The sequence below is a fragment of the Apaloderma vittatum genome, unplaced genomic scaffold, assembly GCF_000703405.1.
Source record: "Apaloderma vittatum isolate BGI_N311 unplaced genomic scaffold, ASM70340v1 Scaffold35597, whole genome shotgun sequence".
Lineage (NCBI taxonomy): Eukaryota > Metazoa > Chordata > Aves > Trogoniformes > Trogonidae > Apaloderma > Apaloderma vittatum.
Window position 1 is genome coordinate 319 of NW_009726191.1, and position 20417 is coordinate 20735.

The following is a 20417-nucleotide window of genomic DNA, read 5'->3' on the forward strand; positions in this document are numbered from 1 at the left end:
TCTAGCTGATCTCTCCAGAACTGTAAAGTCAAGTCCAAATAATGAATTCAATATAACACCTTGGAATAAAGAATGAGGACGCTAGAATTCAATGTGGGTGAAAACAGAGTTTTTCAGTGATCAAAATTAAAATCTATAATGACACTCTACAGAAACAATATCTAAAATCAGAACTTGATTTGCTTAATAAATGTAACACTGATATAGTATAAGCAGGTCACCTGAAATTCCAGCTCCTGAACTTCATCAGTTGAATTCTGTTTGATCACCTCTCTCTGCTTTGTTGCAAGTGAGCTCTTTGCTGTTTTTTCTGTCTGTCCTCTTCTGACATGGTCTGTATCATCAAGTGTGTCATCTCTGAGCAAGTCGCTTTGCTTTTATCATCTGACTCTGTTTTCTTTCTCACTGCTTTATATCTGTGTTTCTCCGATGCTGCAAAATCTTCTTCCTGGCAGACAGAAAACAAACCCCTTGGAAGTTAGTCTGAAAAAAAATAAATCAGCTTTAATAATGGTATCATTTCTGTGCTAGTACAAACCTTACTGCTGAAACACAGAAGTGAACAATAAGACCAAAGGCTTTTCAGAAGCTGTTAGGCTTTGACTAAAAACTTTGCTCGTTTAAAATGTAGGAAGATTTTTGGTGACTACAGTGGGGGGAACATTAACCTCGCGGAGAGCACCACTGGGAAGCCTGCTTTCTAGATTCACTTTGTTTGTTGCAAGTTACTTCTCATGCAGCCTGAATTGCATGATAAAACTGCTTCAGCTATCTCAAGGAGTAGCAACATACCTTCTAGGTTTAAAAACACCAAGGGCCATTTTACAGGAATAAAAGTACGTCATTATACTCTGTGTTACCATGGTGCATACACTGTGATTCATGCTGTCGGTTTGGGGCTAGGACGAAACCACTCTGCTTTCTTTTTAATTTTACCAGAAGGCAAAGCATGTCACTTCAGTGAACAGCTGTGACACATGCTAACATGTCTGCCTGGAGCTCCATAGTGGCCTAAAAAATCCCAGGAAATCAATTACAAAGGTGTGTAATTACAATTATATAAATAATAAAGTAGGAGGCATACAGTTAATAAGTTGGTTGGTAGGCATCTGCTCAAAATTAATGCATATAATCATGAGAATGCAAGATATATTCCAGTATATTCTGTTCACTAAGACGTTTTTAACAGATTAATATTATCCAAAAGAAAATTATGCAGGTTTAGCACCTTCAAAGTCTTACTCTGCAGTCAGCTCACAGTAGCACAAGCATGAAGGTAGTGGAGCTAATACTTGATTTCTGATACATAATTTATTGTATCCCTGATTCTCTTGCACAGAACAGCGTCTCTATTGATCCTGCCATTCCCTTTCATCTTCCCCTTCTTCCTGCAAGCTTTTTTCTTCCTCTTTACAGTTCTTGCCTTTTTTTTCTTTTTGGCATCCACGTTTTGATTTTTTTCCCCTCATTTTTCTGAAGCAGGAGAGAACTATGGCTAACAGAAACCAGGCCTGAAAATCAGCATGTTGTCCTTGTTCCTAGCTATGCCAGTTTGCTTATTCTGTATCGCCCAGCTTCAGGGTAGGGATCTGCTGTTTAAACTGCTGCTCATGTAGGTCCCTACTTCCACAGGGCTTCACTGGGTTGATGTCAATGGCAATTTGGTAGGGTTCTGAACTGAAATCTGCGCTGTTGAATTGCTCACACAGTTACTGGCATAATCTTTTCCATTTTACAAAGTAGTTTCATCCCTTCCTTAGGGTTTTGGGCTTTTTGATTTGTTTTAACTAGTGGAGAATTTTCCTGCCTATCACAAAACTGGTGTATGGCCTTAGCAAGCAGTTAAAAATTATGTATTTTTCTATCCAACTTCCAGACCATTGACAAGAATATTTCTTTCAAACAAACTTGCATAAACACAGTGTTAATACAGATTACCTTACCCCTGACAGCAGCTTGAAATCTTGGTCTCTTAAGACTGCTTTCATTGTGAGTTGCCCTTTGGGAGAGCACTCGCTGGTTTCAAACATTGCACCCCGATTCGTTGGGGTAACACAGAACACGTTCCCAGTGGAGATGGCTTCGGATTCCAGCTTGCCTTTTGTAGGTGTGCTGCTGCAGCTGCCAAGTCCTGGGAAGGAGTAAAATTGCATCCAAGAGTGAAACCAGAACTAAAACAGAGAAACATTCATTTCAGAAGAGGGAAAAACGCACTTTAAGCCTGAAAGGAATTCCTTCAGGTTATTCTGCATGGCCTAGCTACCAAGGTTAACGAAGATGTCAGCATCACAAAATGTGTAGGAAAATGGTGGGGGAAAAAACACGGAGAGGTATATCTACCCTTCCAAATGAAATCCATTGTTCTGGTAGTTTTCTATCAGATCAGTTGCCAAAAGAAGAGGTAGCATGCAAGATGAGGCAGCAGAAATGGGGAAGGCTAAGTATTGTATCAGGTGCTGATATGTGAACTTATAGTATTTGTATCAATAAACTAAGACTGCTCAGATAAAGGGGGCCCAGAACACATCGAGGTTTTTTCCCCTCTGGCTGCTGCTTCCCTGTGCAGGTGTTAAAAGGTACCTGGATTACTGGGACGGGACTTGGGGTGGCTTCTTTGCCAGTGTTTCCACTTGGGTCTTGCAGCGTCCTTTAGCCTGGTCTTCTCAAGACAGCCAGAGCCTGTGTTAACAGCACTGTCCACCACAGTACTTTTTGTAGGGAATGGCTCCAGGTCCAACTCTGAATCAGAAGAGAGCGAAGATGCTGCCAGAGCTGCTGCTGCTTCTTGTTTTGGGCCTTCCAATTCTAGAAGGTGTGGAGAGGGCTTGCTACTGGACTCTGCCTCTTCAGCTTTACTCTGAAAGACCAGAGACCTGGATGGAAGAGGCCACCAGGCATCAATATGGGGATGGCAGCAGCAGATGCACCTTACACATGCTGGCAAACAGCATATACCATCACAGTGATAATGGAAATGGGGCCAGCAAGGTGAGCAGGGCAAGCAGTGCTTAGCAAAGCTATGCACAGCACAAACAGGAATCAGGGCTGGTGTAGGACTGCAGGAAAAAACACAGGAGTTTGTGTCTGAACTTCCTCTGGCCTTCACCCTGCTGGTGAAGGGCATGTGGATCATCTCTGCAATTCTCTCCCACAAGCTAGGAGGGATCCACAGAGCCACGCCTCGTGGGAGTTTCACTTTCTTGTCATTCCAGAACTGGACCATAATTTCTTCATCTTCTGAGGCTGTTGAGAGAAAAGGTAAGCAGCCATGAGCCACTGGCCTGCCTGGACAGTGCACATCTACAGATAAGACTTTGCAGACTTAGGCACTTTCTACTCCTGTCAGGCAATAGTATCAACCACCACCCCTCTCTGTAACACCTCACCGTAATGTCACAGCGGGTAGAGTGCGCAGCTAGGGCACCATCAGTGTGACAACCACATCTTTCCTTCCAATTTATTATCAGATGAACATAAAAACGTTGAGTGAGTAACTTTTGTTGTTACTGCCAAAGTCAGCAGCAACACTCCAAGAATAGTATTTTGGTAAGTCGGTGGAGCTTGACTGTCAGACATAGGAAAAATGAATGAGCTGTTGAAATCTCCGACGTTTAGGTGACAAAAATCACCCCCAGATGTACCATTCAGTACAGACATGAACATTCAAGCACAGATGGGTGCTTCCTCAGAGCTGCCTCACTTGTATCCCTCATGAAAACGCTACAGTCTTTCACATAGCAGACACAGCCTTGTCTAAGCAGACAGGAAATAGCACATCCACAGACACAGAAAATGACGTTTTTATGCATCACAACTTGCTTAGGGTCAGACTGGTGAGGTTACATGCAGATATCCATCAGCAAGTCCCAACAGCTCCTGCAAGCTTTAAGCAAGGCTAAGCTGTAGTCTGAGCACTGGTGTTTCTCTGGTAGTTGCACCAGAAAAAGTTTATCCCAAGTCTCACTCCTGTTCTGAAGCAAGGCAAGGAAGAAGGCAGCAGCATCTTTCTTACCTCGTAAGGGGTTCCTTGTCTCAATGCCTGCAAGGACAGTTCCTGGGCCATACCTCACCATACCTGGCTCCCAGGGTGCCAGCACTTTGTCTCCAGGGAGTAAGGAATGTTTCATGCCATTCACATATTCCAGGATGTCATCCTTTGCTGTTTTTTGCACATACACTGGATGTCTTCCACGTGACACAAGTGGTTTGGCAAACTCTACCAGGAACATGCCTCTTTCACTCTGTTACCAGGAACAAAATAATAGTTCTGCTGAAAAACAGTCTGTAACATATTAGTTCATGTAACCTTCACAAGGAGGTCATTCTTTGGCTATGGGGCAAGGTCAAAACACCCAGAAAGCCTGGATAGTAACTAAACAGTGGGTAGTGCTAGTCCAGCATTGAGACAGCACTAGAAATTTCCAGGAGGCTCACCAGAAGGCAGGAGGAGTGAAGCATATAGACAGATCCACTGCCACTAGGGCCTGTAGTTTCTTCCCCAACAGAAAAAGCTACCTATAGAATAGAACTGGATTTCACAACCCACACTGTGCACCAGATAACAAGAGACAATGAAGCCTTTCAGACCTGTTCCTCAGTCATGGCCAAGTCATTCCTCATTATATACACACCAACTCTGCTTCTTGGCGAGGGGGATGTTGTTGGGAATTTTTATTTTCTTTTAAATTAAGGCCTGTCAAAAGGTTTTCCATCAACAATGAAACGAGGTACTTCCCTGTTCTTGAGAAAGAATAGGCTCTTTTTTCAGTTAAGTTTGAAGTGCTAACAAACTAATGAATTAACGCTTTCACTAACATTTCTGAAAAGACATCGAGCCATTGGTCTGCAGTTGGCTCAAGCTGGAAGTGTGTACATAAAACACGAATGCTTTTCCTGTGCCATCAATGGTTATGTGTCTACACACAACAGTAGTCAGTACACTGCTCACAACAGCACTCACGCTGAGCCTGGTTCAATGCCCGGTGCCAGCAGAAGCAGAGGGCTTGCCCTTGCAGGTGCACATCAACACTGCTCCCACCAGGAACTGGGAGTTTGGAGGGCACCCATCTTCTGCACAAGATGTAGATCCCTGAAATACACCTGCTGACTCCTAGAAACTGATTCACTAAAGGAGGATGAGCAGAGAAAGGATCTGATCATTATTAGTTTATTAGGGTATGAGGCTGTGCCACACGCGCGAGGCTCACTTGGCGTGCCAGGCAGCAGGAGACGAGGGCAGCCTGGAATCAAGCACGTTGGGAGATTTATGAGTTAACATAACCACGAGCATCACCTGCCCTGGTGATCGGCTCTCCATGCACCAGCTGAAATAGAAAACACTACACTCAACTCAGGGGGTGCATGAGGACTGCTGGTGGACTGGACACCCCATACACATGCCCGTGACTACCACACAGCAACTGTCACCCACCTCTATTTCCTCTTTTACTGTACCATGGTAATAAAATCCATCTTGTTCCCCTCTCACCAGTACAGGGGTGTTGCTTTCTAAGCCCACAGATCTCCTTGATGCACTCAGCCTGTTCCATGCTGGGCCAGGGGAGGGGAGGCACTGGCTAATCCACTGGCACCTTGAAAAAAAAGAAAATGGGTCAGTACTGGGAGAAACAGCTTCTGCAGGTCATCAGAAAAAAAAAAAAAAGAGCAAAGAACAGGATCACTCCATCTCATTTTGTAGCACTCCCACAGGCCAAGGCACGTAGGAAGAAACAGAAAACTTACTGTGCCGACTCAATTCCTTGCACTTGGGAAAAAAAGCATTAGTGCCTGGTTTTGCCCAATTTCTTTGGGTTTGGGTTTAGAGAAAGCAAGCCAAGAGTACACTAGTCCAGCATTACCTGCGCTAGCCCCTTGGCTGCTTACATGGCAAGCCAATGCAACTCTTAAAATCAGGAGAAAGGATCCATCTCCAGCACAGAGCACAGCATAGGCGCACTCGAGAGCACTGTGGCTGATGGTTTACACTGTGGCACTCAGAGAATGACAGAAAAGCAGAAAAGTAAACAACAAAGCTGCTGGCTGATGACAGGTTCACATTCAAAACAGAAGAAATAATCCTGTCACAAAGCATTGGAAACATTTCACAGAAGACGGCTGCTAACGCAAGATGCTTTTACTCACATAATATTAAACGAATGTTTCTTTGATAGGAGCTTTACTTAGGCTTTGCTTTTCATAATCTCCAGGGTAGCAAATCACTTTAGTAAATACTATCTACAGAACTGACAGTGCAGAGGTGGGGAAAGCTCAAATGATGATTCAAGCTGCTAGTTCACTAATGTGACACACCAGCCTGTTTTATCCTATTAGATACCATGAAAAAGAACAAATCACAGACTTAAACACGAATTTGATTTTACCTCTGGTGGGTGAGGGGCTCAGCAATCCGGGCAGGAGGCACTACAAGAGAGCTCCTGCAGCAGAGGCTGACAGCAGGTATGATGCTGGAGCATGAGAACTTGTCCAGGGCTGGCACTGCACTGCAATACCTGTGACCTGTAGGCAGGAATCCTGCCAACTGAGCCATTCTTGCAAAAGCAGCTACCTGCAGGACTCAGCTGTGATCTGTTGGTAGAAGAGACAACGTATTGGCATTTTCCAACACACGCAAATGCTTTCCAATGTACCTAAATAACTCAGTATCTTTCATTAATTGTTTAAGTTTTTCACAGAATTAATTCAAAATATCCAGACTGGGATCAGGTCAGCTGAACCTGTATCACCAACTTCACTGATCTTCAGCCACCCAAATCCAGACCTAGTAGAGGGACAGAAACACCCACAGAAACTGGGCATTTACAGCAGAAACGCTGTAAAAATCCCCATGAAAGCAGTTTTCACCTCCATCCAACTTTTGTTGCTCTCTTTTCATACCTGCACTCTCCGTTAAAACTTTCCTGTACACAGTTCCAGCCAAACCTTCCCTGTTTTACAAGCTGAGACAGAAACTACAACTGCGGTTCACGAGCTGAGTAAACATGATGGGTTTTGAACATGATGTTAGATTACAGTTGCCTGTTACTTGTTTTATTTATAGTGATGTTTTAAGAGGAAATATTTTGATCTTTCAGCTGCCCTATCAAGTTTTATAACAGTAGGATTATGGCTTGCCATGAGAAAGAATGAGATGCTTCAATTTGACAAGCGACAGCTATTCAGAGGCTGTCACGGTAAGACTGATGACGTGATGCTGTCTCTGGTGATCTGACAAGATGTAGTAGACAAGCTTCCATTTTATTTTTTTTCCCATTTATTGCTTAAAAGTGTTTAGCATGCTTAGGGTAAAATTTTCACGGAAATTTTAACACTATCATTTTAAATGCCAGATTTACAAAATATATTGAAGCGCTCATATTATGTTTACATGTTATTTTGACTCTTATTAAAAAGATATGATCTAGGAGCCCTTTTCATGAGGACTTGCAGATACACATCATTTCAGAAAACTGGCACACCAAACCCAGCGAGAAGAATGGATCAGCTGCTGCAAAATGCATCTTGAAGTCAGCAAATCAACAAAATATATTCATTTGTTTCACAACTACACAAACTCCCCTGTTACGAAACCAAAATAAGATGGAATCAAGAAGAAATGCAACAATCAGTTCCACATTAAAGCACATTTTAAATCCATTCAGTGTTGTTACTGCTGAGAGTCAGGTCCCCTAACTCTGCATAAAGCAGGGCACTGACAAAGGCAATTGCACAACACTTGTTTCTGCATAATTCCAAGTACTTTGACACAACAGCGTTTCAAACTTACCAGCTATTGATGACACTACATCTAGTTGATCTAGGATCTAGTTCCAATGCAGAAATCGTTCCCTCCTGCCTGTTGGACGCAGGAAGCCGTTTGCTGCCAGTGTTTCCTAGTTGCTACGGCGGTTGCCACAGTTGTTACCAGGAACTGGACATCCTGACTTTACTGGTTAAAATACAGCGGAACACGACTACAGAGAGGACCATCTGTCTGCCACGCATCTGCTCATTTTTCAACTCCATGCTGATCTAGACTTTACAGTGAAAGACTGGAGGAGCAGAGAAGGGATTATAAGAGGGGGCAGTGTCCTCTAGGCTTTCTGCCCGCTATTGTAGGGGAAAAAAACCAGGAGCTCAGATTTAGAAAAAAAACACGCACCATCACAGGGTGTGACAAAAAATTGGTTTGAAATGCGCATAGAAAGGCTGAAGCTGAGACAGAGGTCAAACCACTCTACAAACTTTCCCTTTCCACAATAAGAGGGGATCGATTAATTCTACCCTTTTCCTGCAAAGTGCATATAAAAAACCCACGCCAGGTTACAATGCAAAAACCTACCAGTACGCTTCTACCTCTGTTGTGATCCCTAATCTTTATTCTCTTTCATGCTCCTTTTTTGCTAGGAGGGGGAGGAATATTTAATTGCACTTTGTAGGCATTTTTCAATTCTCTACTGTTAAAAAAAAAAACAGAGGGGATGAGTGCAATATGGACAAGGATAGAGCATTTAGGAAATCTGTAAGTCCATAACCATTTTCTACAAATTCTGCTGCACTCACAGACCACCTGCTCTTATGCTGTCAGCAGAATTATTGTTTAAATATCAGTAATACAATTCCCTTACACACCACAAATGTTAAGAACACATTGCCAGTTAGGAGCTAAACTCTCTTCACCATCTTGACATAAACCTATCCTACACCACTTAGCTGCAATCATCAACAATACAGAGGAACAAACTGGGAAGACCATCCCAGACCTCAGCAATTATCCATGAAAGTTCCGAAAAATTTCTGTTGCAGGATTGATTCTTCCCCCCTCCAAGGCCAAGATCTCGCCAAGCCTCTTAATATTATGTATCATGTGAGCAGTCCTAGTAAATTTTAAGGGCACTGACAGCTAAAGAAGAATCCAATTTTCAGTAAGAGTTAAGGCTAAGTCAACTGTTTTTAAAAGGATTAAAATATTCATTAATAAGAAAAGGATGGAACGGCACTTGCAAGACATTAAGCTCTTCCTACATTCAGCAGCCATGCTTCAGAAAGCTGCTACCCTCCTCGTTTTACTTTCCCCCTTTAAAACTAAGTTATCCTTTCTGCTGGCATCTAACAACATTCTGGAACCTTTAAAAATTACTTTTAAGGGAATCACTGAAATTTGACCAAAAAAATCTTCTAAGAAAGTGCATGTAAGCCAGTAACATTACAGAAAATAAGCAGAATCTCAGTCTCATCGGTGGAAAGATTTTATTTTAAAGCATGCAGGTTGTTTCAATACATACACAGTTACTTCACACATATCGATATTACTTTCTTGGTTTGCTGACAATTTTATAAATGTTTTCTGATTTCCACAGAGTAGCTAATTTAGGCCTTTCAGATAAGATCTCCCCAGCTGTCTTTTTGGTATCTAAGTGTAGTTACTATCTGCAAAATTAAAACTCCTTTATGCAGGCTGATACTGACATACACTATGATCTGCTCCCAAGATATGTCAGAACGCGCACATCATTAATAATACAGTGGCTACTAGGTCCCCAGACAGGGCGTTTGGAACAGTTTAGATCGTCTTTAAAAAACAGTTTTGTTTGTTAATTGCTTTAGGTGCTTGGCTTGGCTCCACGACATTTCTGTCAGCCACGACAGAATCGCTGCACAGAACAGACTGCAGGTAGCTGATGTATTTTATTGCAGCACGGAGTGTCTCTACTTTGCTGAGCCGTTTCTCCAAGTATTCTTTAGGTAGGTGATGCCTCAGCTTAGCATAGCCTTCATTGACACATTTAACCCGCTGCCTTTCTCTCTCATTCCTCTTTCTGATGAAAGCGGGCCCACAGGAGTACTCACTTCTGCAGTAACTGGAATGGGGCACTTGGTAGGGAGAGGTGCAGGGCTCACTGCAGCAGTTCTCTGTGATGAGATGCTCAGACATGAAAGGACGGAATGACAAATCTTCAGAGCAAGTGACCTGGTTTGGCCTTGCTGGGTACAGGTGAAACGTGACCACTGGGTCAGCACGGAAAGGCCTGGCCAGCGGTACGCGCTGAGTCTCAGTACAGATGGACAACTTGTCCATGAGGTTACGGTAGCTTTTCTCTTCCATCGGCTTCTGCATTTAACCTGGAAATGCACAACAGCTTAAACAATTCATACTTAACAGTAATAAACACTCACCTGGACTTACCAACACTTGACATTACAAGCCTTTTCCAGAAGAGACTTCTAATGTACTTGTGACATTTCAGAATGGTGTTGGAAGATGGTTACATAGAGCAGACAATGTCCCATTTGAAAATACAAGAAAGTACAAGTAAGCAACGTTGATTAAAATACTTGACAACAGATTTTAAGAAAATAAATCCAGTAAAGCTTCCTAAAGGAAACATCACACAGTCTCCTTTCACCTCAGCATTAGAACTTAAGAGAATCTACCTTTAGGTACTCCACATAGGTCTACCTTGCTCCAAATTCAGCAAAACTTACATCTCTATATACAATAAACAAAGGCCAACATTTAAATCATTCTCCCCACTCCCTTCTGCTCCCTGGAAAAAATTAAACCTACAATTCCAGTAACAGAGTCCCTATCCATACCAAAAAGCCTTCAAGGACAAATTATTTTTTCTCTCTATTCATTTGATGTCTTGTTCGCTATACCTTCCTAATACCATTATTCAAACAGCTAAATATCAGCATAACCAATGATTGTTAACTAGTAGCTACGTAAAAATCAATTCTGAATTTTTAAAGAATTACTGTGATCCATCCTCATGGATTGCAAACAGTACTTGCCTACACAGCATCTATCCAAAAATGCTCTTACTCCCCATCCACTTCTACATCTATACATTGCTGTCTAAAACCCACAGGTTATATTACACTCTCTACAAAGGAAAAACACACCTGAACATTAAACTAGATTACTAGAAATATCTAGATTCTATACTCACAAAAAACACAGTTCCATAACATAAATGGGATCCCCTTAACCCTTCACAAGGATACAGGAACGTTTTAACATTTTCTAATTACTTAATACCTGCCATGTTTAATACAGAGAGAATTTTTACTGAGGACATGGCGTCACAATATAGTCTATAAAAATGCCTCTCTATTCAGTGTCGTTTCTTTCTATGCACACAGATCTCGCAACAGTAATCCTAGAAGTTAAGAATTCATTTACAGCACGCTGTTAGACTAGACAGGAAGTCACACATATTTTCAGTACTTCTGTAGGGAGGCTGAAAGCAGGAATATGCATCCATTTTGCATCAATATACATACAGAAAATCAGAGGTGAATATATACACTCAGACAGCAATCTTTCCCTTTTCTACGTACACAGGTTGGGTTACTGTCCAAAAACTTTCTACTGCTAACAACTTAAAAATATAGTCTGAGGAAAAAATGGCAAAAAAACCTTTATAGCAAAACATCAGTATAGAGCAAAAAACCAAAGCAACACAGCCCCTCAAGAAGAGACATGTATTTGCATTATTTCTTGCTTAGTACTGACACTTCTACTCCCTAAGAGCATTACATTGCAGCTATGAGTGGCCTTACTACCTGCATGAAGTGCAAAATGCAAAAGTTAGGATCAGTCTCCTTCTAGACTAGAAACTCACCAATCTTCAGATGAAAGTAAAATCCAAGGAAACACGACGTGATATTTTAAGACTGATGAACAATATCTGAAAATATCTGAATAATATTAAAAACAGTTAATATCTCATTTTTCTTAGACCTTATTTAATAAGATATTATATTAAACATGATTCATTAATCAGCTACGGAAGCACGGTTACTGGATAGCTGGTAAAAGTGATCTACAAAGACACTGAAATTCAGTAAAATCTGTTGCCAGATACTGCAATATGCAAGTCTCTTACCTGAATTACATAGCTTGTTCCGCTGAGTCAATGACTGCTGCAATTTATAGTCAATTGACAACATGCAAAGTAGTTTACAGTTAGATCTGCTCAATTCTGGTTTGGTTTTTCCACCCACATCACAGCTATGATGGCAACAAAACTTGGCATTAAGGGCTAGAAATTTTAAAGATACATTGAACAACCAGGCTGCCTGAAAAAGTAACTCAGGAGTGTGGTTTGTTTACTTCCTCTACTTCTGCTACAGTTTACTAAAGCAGTATTTTCATCTATTGGCATTTCATACTTTAATGTCTAAATATTACAATTATATTTACCATCAAGCCATAAGCAAAGTGCATATTTCTATTCTGAAGCATTTTCAGAGAAGTGCTTTTACAAACGGAATTTGCATGCAGGGTAACGACGGAGAAAAATGACGACATCCAGATAACGCATATCCATTTTTCAAAAATCAGTTTTATCTTTAATTGTTACATTCCAAAGGGGATATATGAAAGTTAGTCATCTATCAACTGTATACCTCTTAAGAGAGATGAGTACAGAATCACAGATAAAAAAATACACCTAAATCCCAAGATGACGGGTGCTAGGGAAAGTATGTGCCTTACACCATCAATCCAGACAGATGCAGAAAGATTTTTATAATAAATATTTCATCATATACTAACTCCTGAGACTTTACCCATTGAGAGAAAGGGAAGATTTAAGAGATATCATACACATACGACATATTAAGCTATTAAAGCAAAATGAAAGAGAACTGCCAACACTGTCTTGATATGCACTGCATGTGAGTGTATCTACACCACAGTACTTTTAAGTATGCAGCTCAAAGAGTCAGTGTCCACGAAAGTTCTGCCTCAACTCTGCGAACACCACTTGACATACAAGCATCTTTAAAGTATGAGTGCAAGAAACCAAATGATGAATACAGCCCATCAAGATTTCATTCTCTGATACGAAAACTACACTGTAAGATTTAATTTTCAGTACCTAGCAGGAGTCAGCAGAAAATCCAAGTATATTTACAAAAGGTCTTTACATAAAGTGATCAGTGAGTTATAAGTACTGTGTTCCCAGGTACTTTTTAACCACATAAATAGTAGAGAGAAATATATAGTTAAAAACCACCATAAATTCACAACTGTAAATAAGGTACCACAGTGGCAACCCAAAACATCTTAGGGTTTGTTTTCTTTTCAGTTTTGTTAGTAAAAGCCATTTGAAAATGTAAAGATTCTAGCTTTTGGTTAACTAATCTTTTTAGCTGCTTCCACTCCAGTATGTCCCTTCAAAGTTCAAATACTTTTTTTCTTTATTATTTTTTAATCAATAATGAAACACTCAAGAAACCCCTTCTGAACTGGCAGGATCAGGAAGACATAAGTCGGCTTTTCCAGTTAGTCCAATTTACTTCTCTGGAGTTAGTTTACCGAGACACAGCTAACTCAGCACAACATGACGGTCAAAGACAGATTTGCGTTGCTCTTGGACCTGTAATTTCCAACGCTGCTGGGCATACTCCACTTTGTTCAATACATTGGCACGGCTCCGAGAACGAGCCAGCACATCATGTGCATTTGCAAAAGGCTGGTGGTCCTGGAACAGCAAAAATCGTTAGTTAGATCACAACAGCTCCATTGAACAACCATGTTAGTCGTCTTCGTTGTTACACTCTGGGGGATGTGGGGTTTTGTTCCTGTTTTTGTTTGTTTTTCAGGTAAACAAGCTGTTTCAACCAGCTGGTTAGCAATAACAACCATCAAAGTTTTTGAATAGTTAGAACTGTACTTCAATTTCTCATTCCAGGTAACTTCCACAGGTTTCCCAAACTGACCAAACTTCATTGTACTGTCAAACAATTATCTGCTGCCCAGAGCCATCACGGTGAGCTGCAGGGTCAGAACCACACACTTGCATCTGTTAGCGGCTGGTGGGACAGAAGCCTAAAAAGACTCAGGCACGGGGAAACGCCTGTAACTTTTGTAAATACACTTCACTTCAAAACTGAATTAAAGAGTCAGTTCTTTGCCAGCTCTTGGCCACTTACGGTCAGGCAGCTCAGGATGTTCACACACAGCTTCTATACAAAACCAACACACTCTGATGTTTAGCAAACTAAACCTATTGTACTGAGCTGTCTAAAAGCAAAGTGTCAATACAGCTGTTTAAGTGACAGAGCTCAACAATAACTGACTGCTTGTTTAGTATTTATTCTGTCTGTTTTCTAATAGTACCTGCAAAGCTTTATTTTCTTCTAGTAAATATAACCCAGTTAGAAACAGTAACAGCTGGGAGTGAACTTTGTATTTGGCTATCACACTGTTTTGGACAAAGTCATGTTGCTAAAGCTATGTCAGAAAGCATAATATATACAATGCATTAACGAAAAATAACATAATGCTGTCCTGTATTAAATAACTGTCTTTTCTGCATGTCTACACTTCATATTCCTTTTTTCCCCCTGCCAAGAACACTTCTGGAGACATTTACATTAACGGATACTTTATCCGTGACATGACCACGTAGAGTAGCTCAATGGTAATTCTTAGTAGTACAGAGATTATCATTAATGATACCCAAAGTGATGCCTCCAAGTCCTAAAGCCACAGATGAGGCTCACTGGGTTAAGAAATATGCCAGCAGCAAAGAAGAGAATCCCTGACCCAGAGAACTGTAATCCCACCATAAAAAAAATTCTGCAATTGGATATACCTAGAATGGGAAGTTAACAGGTGACAAATCACTCCTGGGGAAAGATAATCACAATAGCAACACATTTCTACCCTAAAATATATGGTGGAAGGGAGAGCACAGGACAAGCGAGATGGCACTGGCTTTCCTGATAAACAACAATTTCAGCTCAAAGGCTGGCTACTGTTGATTGCTGTGTAGACATCAAGGGAAATAAAGAATTTAAGAAGAAAGAGGTCTAGGCAAGTGGCCTACATTCATCAATCGTCACTGCCATTTCATAAGGCATAACGTTTCATAAGGTCTTGCATCCCCTTCCTGTAATGGTACTGAAGACTTTTTTTCCCCATTTTTATTAGCAGTCAAAAACAGTGTTGGAGATTGGGAAAGCCAGTAATGACAGGAAAACAAGTCAGTAATGGACCTTTTCTGCCCCAAAAAAAGGCTGTTCCGCTCTTTTGAAATACACTATCACACTCTGGTTTCTAGCTATAATACAAAAAAAAAAATATTATTTCAGCATCAATCACTATTTTATTTCATTATAATTTCTTCTTCAATTCTTAGCATCAATAAATTCAAACTGGAGCAACAAAGATGCAATTCCTCTACATTCTACTTTCTTTCTGTAGACAGAAATCTAAGCAGTACGCAATCTGCAAAAATGTGATCGCTCACAAGACTGTACTGACTGGTTATTGAAAATACTCTGTGTCTAGAGCTGGGCTAACTGAGGCAGTCCTCATCTGACTACTTTCTAGCACAGTAAAGAATGAAAAGAGTGGTTTCACAGAAGGCATCATACAGCTTTCTTTACCTTTCCCTTCAGGAAAAGCATATACATTGCCTGGCCAAAAACGGTGCTCATCCCAAGGAGCCATTTAACAACTGACCATCCCAATCTTTATGCTAACCCAAACCAGCACGCTGGTGAACTCACCCCAATGTCTTCATCACTTTGTATGAGCTGTGAATGTCCAAAGAGACGCCTCTTGAGTATAGGTTCCACCAGCGTAAGGTACACCATGTACAGAAGAAGTAGGCCCAAAATAGACAGGTAGATGATGATTGTAACCTACACAATGCAAGCACAGTTTATGCCAGATCATGGCATTACCGCCAGAATCCCTCAGCAGGTGGCAAGGACCGAAAGAAAATTATGTGCAAAGTTTGGGATTAGCCTGTCAATATTTGGCAGTGTCACCAGATGACTTAAAACTCAAACACAGAGAAAAAACAGCAAACTATGACCTCGCATTAAAAGGGCTGGGGTAGATAGATGTGAAAAAGTTTCTTAGTGAGGCATTGCCAAAAACTTTATGCTATCCCTCTTAAAAACAACTTGGTGTCACAAGTCTCACCTCAGCCAAGACAACGGTTCAGCTTAGACATTAAACTGGGGTGACAAATTTGAGAACCCCTGCATGGTCTCCATGGATCTGCATTCAAAGCTCCATGGATCTGCATTCAAACAGAGTCACTAAGGAAAACAAAAAGGTAAAAAGGAATACTGAACTTCTAAAAGACCAAAAAAAAAAAAAGCAAGCCTGTGTTAGAACTGCAGAATCTATTCACCCCAGCCTAGGGCTCAATGGGTCCAAGAAGATAAGAATGTGAAGAATACAGAAATCACCTGTTAGAGAAAACAAGGCAAATTTTGCCCTTTTTATCCTCCCAACATACAAAACAGCTGAATAACAAAAGGCCCTCTAAAATAACAAAATGTCCCAAGCTTGACAAAATGCCCTAGAACACTCAGAATTTCAGCAAGGTGTAACACTTTATGTCAAAAGTGGAGATCTTCAATAAAGGATCTCAAGCTTGCTCCTCCAGCTTACCATTCAAGATAAACTGCGAGCATCTATCATTTAAAAAAAAATAAATCTTAGGCTTCTTCAGAAAAAATTTCCCTTTAAAAAAAATGTTTCTCTAAAAGTCAAGAGACACATTTACAGATCAGTATATATTTAATATATACCAACAGAATTACGCTCTTTACCTTAATTGTGACAGAGCTTCTCTCTTCATATTTGCATTCACAACGTAAACAGTATGCTTCTACATCAGGTCCAGGGACAGGCATAGGCTCAACCACATGAAGACAATCACTGAATGAAGACAGAAACTGCTCAGTCAATTTTGAGCTAGTTTTACTTTCCCTGTTCCACAATGATGCTGACCCCAGCTGCCTGAGCTGAGAAGCCACCTTTGCTTAAGGTCGGCCATCCTAAATTATAGGTATCCAGATATTTTTTTTTTTTTAAATAAAATTATCGCTACTCCACAATCATTTTACTTAAACAAGAAATTCAGCTATTGACAAGCTGCTAAACAAGCTTTAAAATATTTCTAACTCATTAATCAATACTCAGAAGAGTCTTATTCTAGCCTTCCACTATCTGAAGAGATATTAAGTTCTCTATGGTGTTCACAAACAGAAGTTCTTTCATCTTGCTATCACAAGTTACAAGCATGAAGAAAAAGGTCAGATAAGTTGTTTCTCTAAGCAACGAGACAGTGAATAAACAGCATTCACTTCTCAGCACCAGACCTGGATGCAAAAGCATAATTTGACTTTAAAAGACTACAAAATAAAAGTCAGTCCCATGCCAAAAAGCATGTCTGACAATCTTACGGGCACTCTGTACCACAGCACTAAAATCCAGCTGCCATAACACAATTGCTTCCACCAATAACTTATGCAATTTTGGTCTTATTGCTGACTCAGAGTTCACATCCCAGGGTCCCTGTAGAGCACCGACAGAAAAAACTCGTTTCACCTTTATCCTGGTGAACTCAACGTTAGCATAGTCAGAAGCACATAATGAAACAAAACACCTGAAGCAACAGCAGCAGCCTAGGATTCCCCACTCCACTGGGCTAGATTACAAGGCTGCAAACACATGGCCAGACACCAACTTCTCCCTTCTATTTCCTTTGTACTTCTTCATAATTAAAACTATTGAGTGTCAAGCCATGTCCTCTACAGGGGAGTGGAAGGTTTATTTTTTCTCATTTCAAAGTAGAATTACATTCTCCTCTGTGAATGAGTGCAGATTCAAGCTACAAAAATCAAAAATATACGTAACTAACAATCTACACAACTTCTGCGTATGTGCAACATATTGATGCAAGCTTTCAGCCACAAGGTTAGTAGAAAGTTTGTATGGAGTGTAAGTACAGGAGTAAGCCTGTTACTGTGAGTATATCAAATACTAATGTATCAGCTTTTTTTTTCTCCAGTTCAATGTTTCAAGTTGCTAGGAAGAACCTTCAAATTTTGATGATGTGTTTCCTTGGATTGGAATTGCGCAGCAATTTTAGAGGAAAATAGACAAGCCTAATGCTTTTCTAAACAATTTTCCCACTCAAGTGCCTCTATATCACCTTCTCCCTTGCACCCACAGTAACAGCACCAAGGGAGCAGTTCTTCCACGCAGCCCCTGCCCAGACAGATCTCCAGTTCGTTCAGCCTGCAGACAGGGCACTCACCCTCCCACCACATCCACAACTACCACTGCAGTTGTATGCCAATACTTTCAAAGTACAAAATACAGACACTTTCCAAGTTGGTTACTTAACCCTGTAGGTGCTCAGGCATCACTGTGCTTGCCTAGCGTGTTCTCCATCTGGATGGAATCGCCTGCAATAGTTGCGATATTTGAGTGCCGGAGGGTGAACGCTTTTATTGGTGTCAACACAGCCAGGCCTGTGCTGACGTCAGCGTAACGCGCTGTTTGCCAGCCTGAAGACAGCTCGAAGGGACAGAACTGAAGCATCTAAATCAGACTATCACAATGTGTATCCCAGGTTCAACATTAAAAATTTTTAATTTTCATTTTATGCCTGGACAAGCCAGCAGTTAAGTGGTCATTATATTGTATATAATTCATAAAGACGCTCAAAACTGATCTGGCTCTTGTCTCACAAGTAACAGCTAAAGGACAGTGCACATCACCCAGCTCTACTCGATAACAAGCCACTTGCACCGAGGGAGAAGCCAAAGTACAACACTAAATTTGTCTATTTTATTGCACATAAACCAGCAATCAAGCGCTTTGGAATTGGCAAAAAGACACCTCAAACAGAACACCAAAGCCATAAAATGCTCCCAGATAGTCACTTACAAAAAGATCTCAACAAAACGAGATTTAAGACAGAAAAATAGATTTTTGATATTCCATATGCATCGGTATCCATCATTATAAAATTAGTCAAGCCTTCCATCACTACTAATATTGATTTAAAGGGAAATGGGGTCCTGTCTGCTAGTAAGGCACACGTTAGGCAGTAGCCACTGAAAAAAATCCATTTTCATTTGCAGTGGCAATGACCAATAAAACCAGTAACACTGCTACTCAGAAATGTCTGCTACAGCTGGAATTCTCCCAGCATGTTTCATCACTGCAACTTAATTTGTCACGGTAGGACCAATACTGTTAAGTTATTCACGTGGGACAAAAGTAGTAATTTTGACAGGACAGTACATTTTACTTCCATTAGTTTAGACTGAAGTTTACACTGCTGTTTCTCACAGCTGTCCTCTTAAGTAAGTCAAGGCACAACTCTACGCACACCTGTATCATTAATTTTATTTCTATAATTGTTTTCGTGGGTCTGCTTTGGGCTCATATTAACTGCTCTCTCTGGCTGCAATTCTGAGGAACAGAAGTCTCCAGAAACAATAGTCTCTAAATGATGCGTTTCAAAAACTGAGAAGAAACAATAGTCCGTGCCCTGGCTCCATGGCTGTGCTGCCTTGTCTTCAGACCATTTCAAATCACCAAACTCAAATTACAACAACCACTATTTCCAAGTCTAAATAAATGACTAAACATTCAAGCAACCAAAAGAGATGACAGGGCAATAACCATGGATTTCAAGCCTTGTCCCTTGCTAGAACTGAATTCTGAGTACTTTTAAAAGACGACTTCTAGTAAGTTATGCAAGGATAATTTCTCCTGGCATCACCACAGGAGACTCTCATATAATAATACAGGAACAAGTCTTCAACAAGCTCATTATAAACTTTTATGTTACACATACTCACCAATCTTTCTGTGAAACATTTTTGTTGTAAATCTGGCCCGAATGGTCTTTGTAAGGAGGGCAGATGCATTTACATCGGACATCCTCAGAATTCTGTAAAGTAAACAACATGCTTAGAACATCAGTAACCACAGCCAGATACAGAAAGCACTCTTTACATAACACACGAAATATTTAACACAAAAGCAAGCTAAATGTGAAACATGATACAAACGTGTAAAAGCAAGGCAAACAAGTCAAAATTTGCATATAGGCAACAAGAGGCACTGCAGAAAGTAGTGAGAAAAATGAACCGCTATGGACCATAAGAAAGAATTAGCACCTAAAATTCACATTTAGGTCACTTCTGGGGAAAACTAAAATTTCATTAAAAGATCATTTGGTATAGAATATTAAAATAGGATAACTCCTTTCCCAAACTGCACAAGAACTGAGAGCTCAATGGAGAGAACAGAGGTGGTCAGCAAGGGATTGCAGATTAAAGCATTCTCAACCCCAAATCAGAGTAATTTAATTTGACCAAATAACAATAGACAGAGAATAAGCACGGCTTATCTAAAGTTCAAGGCAATTTCTACGGGCATTACAAAACAACGTCTTAAGAAGCACTGGTAATAAACTTCCACACTGAACAAGCAGGTCCTAGTAGCCCTAAGTGGGTATAGGTCAGCTGGAAAATCCTGACTGCCCCAACACCAAATCACTTCTGGTCTTGCCATAGAAAAATAAAACAGCTGTTTATCATGAAAAGGGAGGAAATTCAGACACATTTGACTGGTAGGA

At 40.6% G+C, this 20417-nt stretch overlaps 3 protein-coding genes across 3 annotated transcripts; all 3 read right to left on the reverse strand.

Annotated features, from left to right (window-relative positions):
• Positions 1-269: 269 nt before the first annotated feature.
• LOC104269660 (chromosome unknown open reading frame, human C11orf16) lies at positions 270-6547 on the reverse strand (the record flags this gene model as incomplete). Its single annotated transcript, XM_009873202.1, has 8 exons — positions 6381-6547; positions 5432-5591; positions 5101-5103; positions 4013-4241; positions 2581-3243; positions 2342-2401; positions 1944-2134; positions 270-448 (listed from the first exon to the last, which is right to left on the reverse strand). Coding segments are annotated over exons 1-8 (1652 nt in total), but the record flags the coding sequence as incomplete, so codon positions are not given.
• Positions 6548-9559: 3012 nt separating this feature from the next.
• Positions 9560-10114, reverse strand: ASCL3 (achaete-scute family bHLH transcription factor 3). The gene has a single exon (XM_009873201.1). It carries the CDS (start codon positions 10112-10114, stop codon positions 9560-9562), a length of 555 nt encoding a protein of 184 aa, XP_009871503.1.
• A 2211-nt stretch (positions 10115-12325) lies between these two features.
• TMEM9B (TMEM9 domain family, member B) lies at positions 12326-19727 on the reverse strand (the record flags this gene model as incomplete). The annotated part of the gene is made up of 4 exons (XM_009873203.1): positions 12326-13490; positions 15526-15660; positions 16585-16693; positions 19636-19727. Coding segments are annotated over 4 exons (492 nt in total), but the record flags the coding sequence as incomplete, so codon positions are not given.
• Between the last annotated feature and the right edge of the window lie 690 nt (positions 19728-20417).